Source organism: Muntiacus reevesi, chromosome 22 (assembly GCF_963930625.1).
Source record: "Muntiacus reevesi chromosome 22, mMunRee1.1, whole genome shotgun sequence".
In the NCBI taxonomy this organism is placed as follows: domain Eukaryota; kingdom Metazoa; phylum Chordata; class Mammalia; order Artiodactyla; family Cervidae; genus Muntiacus; species Muntiacus reevesi.
The window spans coordinates 19264226-19277861 of record NC_089270.1 but is presented as its reverse complement, the minus strand read 5'-3'; the positions used below and the strand labels follow the sequence as shown (position 1 = coordinate 19277861).

The following is a 13636-nucleotide window of genomic DNA, read 5'->3' as shown; positions in this document are numbered from 1 at the left end:
AAAGAAGGCAATCCCAATGTTGCTCGATCTTACAAATATTGAAGAAAAGGTAAATGCTCAGATTTTTGCAGGCATTTCAGCTCCTAAATACTAACAACAAAACAAACAATATATCTGTCTGAATCATACCAACGATGTCTGCTGACTGTATGTGGGTCTAAAGACTCAAATTTCTCAGCTTTAAATCATTAATTCAAAAAAAAAAATAAATAAAAATAAATAAATCATTAATTCACAAACAGAATCTCACCAAGTCTGTAATTAGGTTCATAAAATCTGCACATATACATGTACCTAAATTGAGAAGGCACTACACCGTATTTTCTTTCTTTCCTATTCTCAGCTGAAGCATCTCCTTGTACATCTCAGGTAATCCAATCTGGATTTCTTCTTCGTTTACAGTTTTATTCCTTCTACTAATCCAGTAAATTTCTACTCTAAGTCTTTGTGGCCACTGTGCCCACAATAGCGCCTCAGTAAACCAGGACAGGAAGTCTTCTAACCTTCCAAGATACTGCTCTGAAAATACTGCTAATAAAGTATCTATACCATCCTTATTTCAAAACAAATCACATTGTCTAACCAAACTTCAAAACAATTTGGGAAAACCCAGTGAGATATCTTATAGTGTGACAACTGTATTTATACTAAATTTGACAAAAAAAAAAAGGGTCAAAATATTATCACATACCTCACCAAAACCACCAAAGTACTCCCTTATTTTCTCTTCAGGTGTATCTGGAGAAAGGCCACCAACAAAAATTTTTTTAACAGGCTCTTTTGTTTTCATGGCTTTGGCCCTCTTAGGATCAATCACCTTCCCATTCAATTTATGTTCTTTCTGATCCATGACCTAAGGAAATTGAAGTTTTTCATTTGAACGATGTGTATCTTAACTAAAGTTCAGAGATTATTTACATACTAGTGTCTAAACCTCAAGGTCAGTTAAGAATGAGAAGGGTTAATCAATTACCAGAAAATCATCATGCCTCTATCAACACTATAAGCATGACTGCTACTTCCCCGTAGACTAAAGACTGAAATGCAAAATGATTCAGTCAAGTTTCCTACCTACAGATTTCAACGTCTGTACTTCTGTGAACGTGTCACAGCACATCTTTACAATCAAGCATCTTTAAAGCTTTTTACATTTAATTTTAATGTAGTAGAGCCTGGCACATGAAGTATTCAGGAAACAATTCTTCAATCTGATTCTTAAAATGTATTGGCAAAAACAGTTCTCTTTTTCTTCATATAAGCACAAAGAGGGAAATCACAAATAATGGGCATATTAATTGTATCAAACTATTCACATATTTTATTAACTGATTAGAACACATAGCACACTACCTTATCTACACTCTCCGACTCTTTAAATAGCACAAAGCCAAAACCCCTTGATCGCCCTGTGATAGGATCTAACTTCAGAGTGCAGTCTACGACTTCACCAAATTTGGAGAAGTAGTCCTTCAGATCTTTCTTTGTAGTGTCCCAGCTAAGGCCTCCTATAAACATTTTCCTGTAAAGACAAAAAGCAATATTAAAATGCTAAAAAGTTTTTGATTTTGCCTTAAGTATCCACATCAATAATATACTTTCCCCAAACTGCACCGATTTACTGGGCAGTATATTAAAATGTCACTCTTCCTACATAACCACATATCAGGAACATCCTATTTACATTGTTGCAGAGTTTTATCACTACTGCGCCTGCATAATTACAAGATAGTGAGCAAGCAGCAGATTAAGTCTTTGGAGATAAGTGCATCCTCAAGGTAAAAAGAGTGTATACCGTCTTTCTTAAATTACAATACTGGTAATAGCAAAATACAGAATTTCACCTTGAAATTTCTCTTCCAAATCTTTACTAAACTTATAAAAAGGCTATGCAGTTCCCGCTAATCACAGCAGCTACCATGTGCTTACGCTGAAGTTTCTTTTCTAACAGTTCTCTCATTAATAAAACTCTTAGCACAAAAAAAGACAGTCTCATAATTAAGTTGTAAACCAAGTTTTTGGATGTGCTAAGAATCCTTAATAAAGACAAAAGTAATAATCACATAAGCAATTTAATAAACAAATAGAATTATCCACTGAAGCAAAACCCACTAATTAACCTAGATGATTTATTTCCAGTAGAACCTCAGTTAACCAGCAATAAGATATTTAAATCTTTAAAATGCTACAAGTGACAGGCGGTTAAGTGGAAACCACCAAGACACTTTAAAACCAAACTACACCCCCCCTAAAAGAAAATTTAACATGAAATCTTATTTTTATTACAGCAAAAGGTCATAAAGCTCAGATCTGGCAGCTGCTCTGTGAGCCCTCTGACTTCTGCCCTCTTTACCCACTCCCACAAAAGAGCTAACATTACCTCCTACCCTTTGAAGAGACCGAAGATTGTTACTTTAAGGGTAAACTGTCAGAATTTGTTATGTGAGGACTAAAAATCAATTTCAACACGGGAACAAAATCATGCTTGGTCAAAGACTTCTGTCTTTGTAACTGCAGTGGGTCAGAGGTAGGGGCAGCGGGGGAATGTGGTGCTAACTTTCAGCTCTGGAAAGAAATTAAAACAAGAACATCTCCATCTTGTGGGCTTCTTAGAATTTTGCAACTAAAACCAATTCTTTCAACTAAAGGACAAAGTCTTGTCTCTAGAATAAGATCCTGCTTCTGCTTAACCTAAAAATGCCAGATTAACTGAGGTGTTACTGATCTATTATCAGTCTTGTTCTCACTTCTAATGATAAATGTAACACAAAAGAAGTCGTTTTTAGGCATACAGTGTGCTTCCCATTTAAGTTAGCTTTTCAACTTGTACCTGTATTCTAGAGTTGGATTATTTATATACTTAACATTCAGAATTCTAATAAAATTTCCACACTCTAACTTTTATTAACCCTTTTTGTATTTTATAATCAAAGGAGTGTAACAAAACACTCATAATGTACAGGTACTTTTAATGTTTATGGCTAATTCCATGGGGAAAAAGTTGAGGTATTCTCAATGACATTTTCTTTCATATCCAGTGAAATAATATACAGTCCAAGTTACTTAAATTGCTTTAAGCACTTTATTTTTAACCTAAAGATCCTGAGTACCTACCTTCATAGATGAAAGTACATTATCAACATTTACTCTTTCTCATGAGAAAGAAACTGACTATATGGCAATGGCCTCTTACTCCGATATTCATGGGATGTTCTTGATAGAAACAATTTCAATTACGCTAAAATTTAACTATTAAATTACTATTGTGATTACTACAGAAACTTTCCATCAACAATTTAACAGTTTGAAATTATTTCAACCTGAAGAGAATAAATAAACGAAGCCTTTTTTAAAAAACTAAAATTGAAAGGCAAGAAAATCCTGTGGCTGTCTGGCCTGTTCCTCAGATACTGGGGAAAAACTAGTTTTGCTTTTATTAACGCAAGGCAATGTTTTATTTACCCAAGGCAATGTTTTTATTGAGTTGTGTCCTCAATTTAAAATTAATAAAAAATAGTTACAAAGAAGTAAATTATAACACCAAGAATGAGGCACATTCTATTATTCACAAACCCCAAACTTTTTGTCAACATTAGATATCAGTTTTCTTAACTACATAAGCATACTAATTCATCAATTGGCCCATCAAGTGTCCTCTAGAGAAACTTTGCACATTTAATAGGAGTCCTGAGGATCAAAAAATAGTTAAATGTGCCTACCTTAAGAGTTGAAAGGTAACTGAAGAGGCTATCCTCCTTAAACTAACAGTCAAATCCCATTTATCCAGAACAGCAAATGTCCTAGACAACTGTAATGAGTTGGACATGACTGAGCAATTAACACACTCCATTCGATTTTTCTTTTTTCCCCTACAGCACACCACACATACTCTTCTGCTGTAATCATGATTTAACACTCTTAAGAGTCAGTCACCACTGACACCTTATGCTACTTGTAGCATGCCTGCAATCGTCTGAACTTTTAATTAATGAATTAAATACACCTTATTTCTTGGCTCTAGCTTTCTTAGTTCTAGTTTTCATTTTTGCCAGATTAATCAGCAGCCGCTATTCTAAAATACTCCCTACTCCACTGTGGGGGAAGTTCGTTGGCACTTGATTTTTTCTAATTTTTGGTAAAGTAACAGTAAACAGCCTCTGACCAAGAGTTTAATTGGCTTTTTTTGAGACAAATTCATTACCATTTTGGCAGTCCCAAAACGCTCTTCTGCTGCTCTAATAAGGAAGGTTGCTGCACAAAATCTGATAACCAGACAGGTGGATATACTACAATGAACATGCTGTACCGAATCCATCCCATCTTTAACATATTAAATCCATCCCATTTATATTCAGTAGACATACCAAAAATATAAACAGATAAAAAAAAGCCTGTTAATTCTGGATAAATGGAAACTTATTTTAGCGTCTCTATAAGCATTCCCACATGTCCTGCCTCAAATTATGAGATGGTGTAAGATATCAATTTAAACTATCTATATTTTATATTACTGTATCTTAAAGCACAGATTACCTTTGCTGCCTTGAATGCAAAGACTGACTTTAAAGTTACTTACACCCCTGCAGAGACATGCAAACATTTTACAATGAAGGAGAGCTGGACTTTCATAAAAATCCTGAGCAGTGAAGTTAAAACTACAGCACAGGACTTGTTCAAGTAGCAAAAATGGGTCCCTAATACTACAAGTTGAAAATCTGATCCTTACCTCTAAGTGAATCAATAATTCCAGCTGAAGTGGAGAACTTCATCTACAGTATCAACAAAGTTTAATTTTTTAATCCTATCTATAAAATTATTTAGCACCCCAGAGGCAATACAGTATACAACTTACAACACCTACTGAACAATTAAAATACCCTTGCCTTGTAGATACTGACATTATACCATACTGTAATATTAAATGACAAGCACTGCAGATAACTCTCCAAGAGAGACTTGAGGGTGCTTTGTGGGACATTCTCTTCTAGAGGAAGTAAATTTAGAGGCAGTGAGCCAAGCTACTTGGGGTTTAAATCCTTCTTCCAGAACTTACTAAAAGCTTACCTCAGCTATCTGCAATAAGGATTTAAATGGCACAGAACATGGTATGACACACTCCAAGTGCTCCATAAAAACAAATTACTATTTAGAAGGGTAGAACACAAACTATATCTAATTATTAAATAACTTTTTCATTTATTCAATGACTTGAATTTTTTTAATCTGCATGAGCTGCTAATGAAAGTTTCCAACATTAAAGGGGTATAGGCCAGGATGAGTTTTATATAAATGGATCCTAAGATTATTTTTAATGCTGAAGACTTAGCCTCAAAACTTTAAATATCCCATATAAAAAATACAGACAGGAAATTAGGTTGTCTGAAACTCGTAAATAAAATGTAGTTCCAAATTCACACTACTGACTTGTCTATACTCCACATAAATGCCAGTACCTTCAATAAGGAAGCATTTCTGAATATAAAAAGCAGCATGGAAGGAGCAGTACTGGCTGGAGGAAGCTGTTCTGTCTCTTCCCATCTAAGAACTTTATTCTCTATGCTACTGAGGCCCCTAGGGTTAAACACTCCAAACTCAACAGGACTTTTTATATAAAGAGACTTCCCCTAACAAGGCTTTACTGTCAAATACCCTTTTCAGAGTAATACAATTATTACACTTCTTTCCAATTTTGGAAAAGGGCAAACAAAGTTCTCTTAACTTTTAAAACTTCCCAACAACTTGTAATCTTCCATATGTAGTTTCATAACAAATTCTGACAGTTTAAAAACTACAACAGAATGTCAAACTGATAATACATCTCAAGTGTGTAACATGACTAGCCAAGTACTGTCACCTTTTAGAGTAATGTCACTCAAGCATAAACACTAATTCTTATTTAAATAAAATTTCTAGTATTTTATCATTATGTCTTTACAATCCTAAAATATTAAAAGTTATTGATAATAAGAATATTAGCAATAGATTAAAAAATGAGTATTTATTCTTCCTTATAAAATACAGATTTAGTTTAAAATTAAGTCAGCAGTTACCTAAACAGGGAGGGGTTCATTTTTTGCAACTAGATATCACATGGTATCATTTCAGAATCTGTATAAAAAAATCCCCCTGGAAATGGCTTGACAAACTTTTAGCAAGTAAATAAAAAAAAAATTCTTCTAGCTAATGTATCAGATCTTATTTCTTCATACTTTGAATGAACCTAAATGACTAAAAAAGACAACTGAGTTGAAACATAATAGCTAATAAACATGAGAGTTTTTGAACAAACTTTAAATGTTTAACCCAAAATTTCCCCATTTCATTCCCAAGCAAGAACGACATCTTGTAATTTTGCTTTTAAAATAAACTCTCAATCAACTTTGTAAGGTAAACGCTGTTCTACCTAGAGGTTAACATTCTGGTTAACTGAGATTACTACACATTCACAATTCTTTATCAACACTAAACTCATCAAATAATTTTCACCTTTCTTAATGGAACTTCAGAATCTTGCAATGCTTTAAAATCACATTACTTTTTAATAATGTAAGGGGAAAAGTATGTAAGATTCATTCCATGACATTGTCTGTTGATTGCTTTTTGAGTATACTGGCTGATAGTTTCATCTATCTTTCTCACGAGACTTGAGGTAGGGAGACAGAGCTGTTTAGGCTTTGTGATAGCTTCAAGTCTAGATAAGCAGGAGCTTACAGAACATGACCCAATACTTAAAACTACCACCTTGATTATTGGCCAAACACTGTCAGTAATATGAGTTTCCCCAATCCACCCCCAAATAGTCTTAAATGTCTAGTTCCAATGTACAATATAATACTCCAGAAACTAAAACATGCTTACCTTTACTCCACAGGAGTAAACCAGTGGCAGTACCAACTATTAAGGCACAGGATAAATACACACAAGCTATGAAAGCAGGCTATGGAGTCAATCTTCCTGTGATGAGCAGTGTTTCCATCACACAGATCAGCAAACCAAGTAACAAGCATGTCGTATTACCTGAGACCACACTGTTGGAAGTGAAGTAACAGAAACAGATCCCACGCTTCCAGCATCCAGTTCTGTGCCCTATCTACTAAAACGTTGAAGCAGAACTAAAGTCAAATAAAACTTCAACTAACGAAAGTTGTTCATCACTCCATTTGTGAATCTGCACACTCTCAAGGTGCAATTTTAACTGGAATGGGGGAAAAAATTAATTCTATTCCTTTTTAAATGCTTTCAAGCTAAAACTAATCACCCTCAATATTGGCCATGAAATCACATACAATGGTAAATTCAAAACTCTGTTAGGGCACCCTTACAGATGACAGAGTACCCAGGTAATGTTAAAAAAAAAAAAAAAAAACACCCACAGTAAACATACTTAATTTATAGGGGTCACAAGTATATTCATCTCAAAAAGCAGCACTTAAAAACTGATAATGATATTCTCCAATTTCAAACCCAAAAGGTCAGGTGATTTTAGAATCCTGTGTATTAGAGTAAGAATGTGAAACGAAGAGAATTTAGTACTCCTTCCTTAGAGGTTCATCATCCTAAGTTCTGGGGGCATCCATTTCTGCAATTTTAGCCCTGGAAAGCTGCCAAAGGTTCCAAAGAAAGTTAAAATTCAGTCTACTCAGGGTCTCAACTTTATAGTAAATCCAATGTACTGAATCAAAGGCCAGTCAATTTGGCGTGAGACTACTTTATCTAAAAGTAACTGTTCTACAAGGCGATGCTCAAGATGCCCCAGAAGCCCCAGGGTATAGATTATAATCTCAAATATTAAAACAAATAAACTTGTTAGGTAGACCCATTTCTTAAAAATTAGATGGGTGACAACCTATAGCACATTTAATTTACAATATCCTCAAACAGGAAGAATCATACTTAAGTTTATACACTAATAGTTACAGTACTAGATCAATCACCCTATTAACAGGAAAGTATTGCTGTACTTTGGCTGATAGACGAATGGGGGATTATTCTGCTTCTTGTCTAATCCAGTGAAGGCAAGTCAATGCACCTACCCTGTAAAACTGTCTGAAGGTTAACACAGTTACTATTACAGCTCCCCATGAATCATTAGAATGTAAAAACTCCGTCTCCAGGTAGCTTGCTGTACATGGGATGTGTTCTTTTACCAGACACTAATTTTAGAGCATCTAAAAGGATTGTAGCCCTATAGAGAAGTCCACACCAAAATGGGCAATCCCAGTCTAGTAGTTTCTAAGTAAAAACTTGGGACGTTAAAGTTGGAAAAATTAAAATGAGGTGAACTCAGGCAGGCATTTTACTATGGAAATACTCTAAAGGCCCACAGTAAATTGTGGAAACCCTTTATTCCACTAGAGGTTTAACAAGCATGCCCTCCTCAAAATACCTGTTTATTCTTATATTAAAAATAACACTTCAGTCTACAATAATTTAAAATACTTTTAAGATGAAATCGTAGTCACTTTAGTCTCAAGCTAGAATTGTAAAAAGAAACACACAAAAAGATGTGTTTGAGAAATTAAATTTAGATAATTTTGTATGTAGTAACCACTATTTCACTGCTATTATGAAACTTTTCCCCAGTTTTCCTCAAATTGGGACACAGAGAAGAACATATAGGGTGGCAAGTGCAGACACCAAAAAGATCAGAAATTTGAGGGATTTTGTTTGTCTAAGAAACAGTATGTGTAAAGCACAAGGCCAACTAATAAGACAGTAATTTTTTTAAGTCAAATTATTAGACTTTAGAATGAAAATATTTGTTAAATGTACAAAGTAAATTTCATAATCTAAAATTGTTAACTGTAAATATTCAATTGTCCAATTTTCCTAAGGGATTACTCAAAAAACTTGCAAAGTTATAGTATTAGGTAACAGAACACAAAAATTATCGCAAAGTCAAAAAAAACAAGAAACCTTTATACCTAAGTGTATGGTCCTTTCAAATTACTAAAAATAATTGCTTACATAAGATGAAATAAGTAATGGAGCAGTAAAGTCAAGTACAGCTGTAATTTATACTTAGCTTGCCACTATTACCTAGAAATAAAATTCAACTATCAAAGGGCCAAACAGATTAATTTGCATCAAAAAACTTTTATTTGGTATGTCAAACTTCATCTCCAATAATAATACTGGACAGATTTCAGTGAAAGAAAATAACAGTAATAAGCTCCTGTAAGATTTAAATGTTATCCCAACTGGGCTCTTAGAATGTACTTTCTACAGCTATAAGTCAACTATCTTCAATTTACCTGCCCTCTAAACACCAGTGGTAGTAAATACAAACTCTTAGAAAACTCAGATATAACCTAAAGGCTGAAATAGTGACATTTGGAGAAAGGGAGGGATAAAAAGAACAATAATCTACCAGACTTCCAAAAAGTCATGCAATTGTGAATACATGTAAACCAACTGTAATTAACATTCCAGCCAAATCACACTGAACATCTAAAAAATCTGATTTAAGCTGTAGTGGAAAGCCACATCAGTATGCTTTAATATCAATGTGCAATTCTTATTAAAGTTGTGTTTACAAATGTTTGGTGATTTAAAAAAAAAAAGAAACTACATTTTTGCATACATATACACAATACTACTTTAAAAATGGTTTTACTATTGACAAGTCCAGAATACTTCAGTATAACATGCAATATATTTTAAACACAATACTTCATATAAGATAACCTTCACACATAGCATTAAAGTTAGAATTACAACAAAAAAATTTTGTCTTAACAAAAACAAATCAACTTTAAATTTACTTTTTCTTGCTCACATAGAAAACATCATTACTAATTATATTAAGCTTTAATTGGCCAAACCACAAATACATGCATTACCACGGACCAAAAACCATGTAATGGCATCAATTTTGCCCAAAGATCACACACGATACCTAAAAGGTTTTATATCCCAGGTACAATATCCTACTGTACTAAAGTCTAGAATTTCCTGGGAATCAATGGGCAACTAACCAATTCACAGCCTCCACATGTTATGACTACTGAAACCTTTATAATACAGAAATAAAATGTAAAAGTTTTACCATTCTTCCCGCTGTGCCGTCGCTGCTTCAGAGTGTCGTGGGGAGGAGTTTGAATGGCTAGGGAATTAACAACCGGTACAGCAACCAATCAAAATTCTAGTTTTAGTGTTTGACATGTTAGGGTTAAAAACTTTAATTCATTTACACTCTAGTTCAATAGTAGATAAACTACAAAGGCAGCTGCTTTGTGATTTGAAAAATCAGAACAGAAAGCCTGCCCCAAACAGTACGTTAAGCAATTAATCATTTGGCTGCCTCTGTCCAAAGAACAGAATTCAGAGGAAAAAAAAAAAAATGTTAAAGGCTTAAGTTGCCAAACATTTAACATATCCCTTTCTTAAACTAAGTCGTACATAATTCAAGATAAATGAAGTTCCCCATCCCACCTCTACTCTCCCAAAGCCAGCAATCAGCAAAACAGCCCCACACAAGTCTGCCTCGGCTGAGAATATTAAATCCTGGATCCAAAGGGCTTATCTCTCTCCCGCTGCAAACCTTGTGCTTTTCCCCAATAAAGGAAAACGTGTTTTCTAATATTGGGTTAAAGCGACATTTTACTGTTTTTACCTTCTACCAACACCTTTCTCCTTGTTACAGCGGAAAAGTTTACAGACACACCCCCCGGCCCAACCACAAAAAGTAATGGAAGCGTTAACCCAACATGAGCGATCAATAACGGGAATAAGAAAACTCAAGCAAGAACCTCGATTTAGTCCCTGCTGCTAACTCCTGTATTATGCTCCCGGCTCCCAAAGGCTGCGTTCTAATAAATACTATGCAGCTTTAAGTAATACACACAACGTATTCCAAATGGAGCAAACAACTTACTAGTTAAAAACCTGCAAAAAAAAAAAAAAAGCCATAGCACAATACAGGATTTGTTCGTTTTATGAAAAAAGGCTGGTGGGCCTCCTCTAACTTAAGTGGGTGAGAGCGGGAAGGAGAAATCAAGAGAGACCAAAAAGAGGATCCCGGGCACAGGGTGGGTTGTAAAAACTGAAAACCGCCCAGAAGAGGTAAGGTAAATGTACAATCTGTACCAACAGTCGGGGAATCCAATAGCCGAGGGCGCGAAAAAGGTGCGCGGTTAGAATAACTCAGCGGGGTGGGGGAAGGGCAGCCTGCAGGCCAGAGGTAGAACAGCTCCAGTCAGGCGCAGGCCCGCCGACCAGGAACTTCAGGAAAGCCCTGGCAGCAAAACCAACGTACCAACAGGCGATCGGGCAATTTTACCGGGCCCACTGGGTTTCGTAAAGCTAAAAAGTAGGGACTATGTGAGCAAGCCGTTGGGCGATGGTGCATAGAGAAAAAAGGCGAAGATCGAGGCGAAACTTACTCAAAATACTTAAAAAAAAAAAAAAATTCGGCCTGAAGCCGAGACGGGAGAGGAGCAGAGCTGGACAGCCTACACATTCCCCGAAGCATGTGTTTTGAGAAGAAAAGCATCGTCTCGGGATGCTGCAGTGAGAAGCACCCAATAACCCTTAGGTGTCCAGGCATACAAGCTTTTCTGTCTGATTGCGTTTTTTATGCCCAGGACTTTTAAGAAAACTGGGCAGCGAGAAGACATCGGGGCTAGAAAAAAGGTTACCCACTCGACAGGCGGGAAAAAATTCCGGCGGCTAAGTCGGTGGGAGGAGATCCGAGGCGAGGGAGGAAAGGAGGGCGGGCCGGGGAGCAGCATGGTGACGGCTAAAGGTGGAAACGTGTGTGATGGGGGAGGGGGCGATTAGCAGGCTGGGGGGAGAAGGAAATGAAAGCCCCGGGGAGACCAGGATAGAGAAGGGGAGCACAGTGCAGAGGCTGCACGGACGCCTGGAGGACGGGCGGAGAGCGGGAACGAGGCCTAATGGCGGGGGGGTAGGGAGGGGGAGGGGGGATAGTTGGGCCTGACTATCCCGGGCCGCCCCTTACTCACCCTTCATCCTCCTCGTTCTTACTGGCATCGATCTTCGCCCCCTCCGACTCGGCGCTGCTCCCTTCGGTGCCGCCGGCCGCGGTTCCGCCCCCGGTCCCGGCTCCACTTCCCGCCGCCGCCGCTGCCCCCTGCGCCGCCGCCACCATGGCTCCCTCCTGCTCGCCCGCCGAGCCGCCTACCGCCGTTGTTGCCGCCGCCGCCGCCCCGTCCCCTCCGAACTGCTCCTCCGACATGGTGTTACTGCCTCCGCCGCCGCCGAGACTACACCCTCCGCTGCCGCGAACCGAAACCAGCAGCAAAGTAATCCCCGCCGCCACCGCCGCGCGCCCGCTCTACCGCGCGAAGCACACAACAAGGCAGAGAAGGCGCGCGTGGCTGCAAAGGCTCCCGCGCCTCTCCCTGGCCTGCCCCCCTCGCCTCCCACTCTCGCGTGGCGCGCACTCCCGCTCTCGCCCGCTGCACTAAAAAAGAATAAGCAGCGGCGGCCGCTCTTGCCTCCTCCTCGCTTTAATGGCGCCGCCGCGGACCACCTAAAATGGCCGACGGAAGAACGGCGCGTCCCGGTCACGTGACGCGCGAGCGCGCCCTTTGCACCTCCCCCGCCCCCTTTACCGCTAGTTTTCTTCTTCCCCCCCTTCCTCTTCGGTCCCGCCCTCTCGCTCCCTTTTATACCTTCCTCGCACGCGCAGCACCGCGCAGCGTGGGGCCTTTAAAAGGAACCGGAAATGGCGTTCGATAAGACGGCCGCGCGGGGACCATCGAGAACAAGGAGCGCTGTTTCAAAGGCGCGGCTAGAGGGGCCCCTTCCTCCGCCCCCGCTTTTCCGAGAGTTCCTGGGCGACTCTCCCAGCAGCCCCTCCCGCACAGCCCAGCTGCGGGCGGGAGGCGAGGCGTCGGGCCGGGGTGTGGTAGCACCTCCCGGAAGGCAGCTGTGCCCTGTGCGCCTGCGGATTTGGGGTGGGGGAGGGGAGGCGCGCAGCCGGCGGCTCCCTGGGTGGCAGCGGTGCCCGCCAGGAAAGGGAGTCGGCCCAGAGCTCTCGACCCCGTCCCGCGGGCTCCCGGGGACGCCTGGGTGGGGGTGGCCTGAGCGAGGCGCCCCCCGGCTGGCCGCGCGCGGGCACGGACTGCGGCAGCTCCTCCAGCCGCCGTAGTCGCTGGCGACCGGGTGACATTTTGAGGGTTCCCCGGCTGCCCCTGCTTCCCAACCCGTGACGGGCCGGCTGAGGTTGACGATCAGGGCTGCTTGCCTTTTAAGATGTACTTTCCAAATAAGATACTTGCTTGCCTGCTTTTCTTCTGAAATTTTCGCCAGAAGTAGGTAACTTACGTATCCTAAGGGACGGGGTGGTTTTGCTTTGCTATCATTGAGGATCCTGAAACCTGCCACGATTCTTTGAAAATGCTAGGAGTTGGGAAGTGTGTCAAATCAACCAAGGGTTCATTTAATGTTAATGTTATTTAGCATTTGTGCTATAGAGAGTTTATAAATGCTGTGAGTCATCTTTACAAGGTTTCTCGGTGTGTTGTGGACTAGGGGAGTTTTTTTGTTGTTGTTAAACACCGCTCGGAGTGTTATGCTGGTAACAGTCAAGTTCTTTAATAGACCTATGAGAAATCCCAAGCGCCTTGACTGGAAGCTGGTTTATTAGGGCTTTGCGATTTGCAGCTTCTTG

At 39.4% G+C, this 13636-nt stretch overlaps 1 protein-coding gene across 6 annotated transcripts in view; it reads right to left on the bottom strand.

Moving 5' to 3' along the window:
* Positions 1-12470, bottom strand: part of HNRNPD (heterogeneous nuclear ribonucleoprotein D) — a 16619-nt gene extending 4149 nt beyond the window's left edge. For 4 of the 6 annotated variants that reach the window (XR_010660270.1, XR_010660271.1, XM_065914042.1 and 1 more), the window contains exons 1-4: positions 11964-12470; positions 10046-10102; positions 1351-1519; positions 692-853 (exon numbers count right to left, since the gene is read on the bottom strand). Coding sequence is in view for 4 of the 6 variants with exons in the window: in XM_065914042.1 (XP_065770114.1) it covers positions 692-853; positions 1351-1519; positions 10046-10102; positions 11964-12196 (621 nt within the window). In the remaining 2 variants the exon portion in view is untranslated. The remainder of the gene's footprint in view (positions 1-691; positions 854-1350; positions 1520-10045; positions 10103-11963) is intronic. The other 2 variants (XM_065914043.1, XM_065914045.1) reach the window with 1 other exon arrangement.
* Between the last annotated feature and the right edge of the window lie 1166 nt (positions 12471-13636).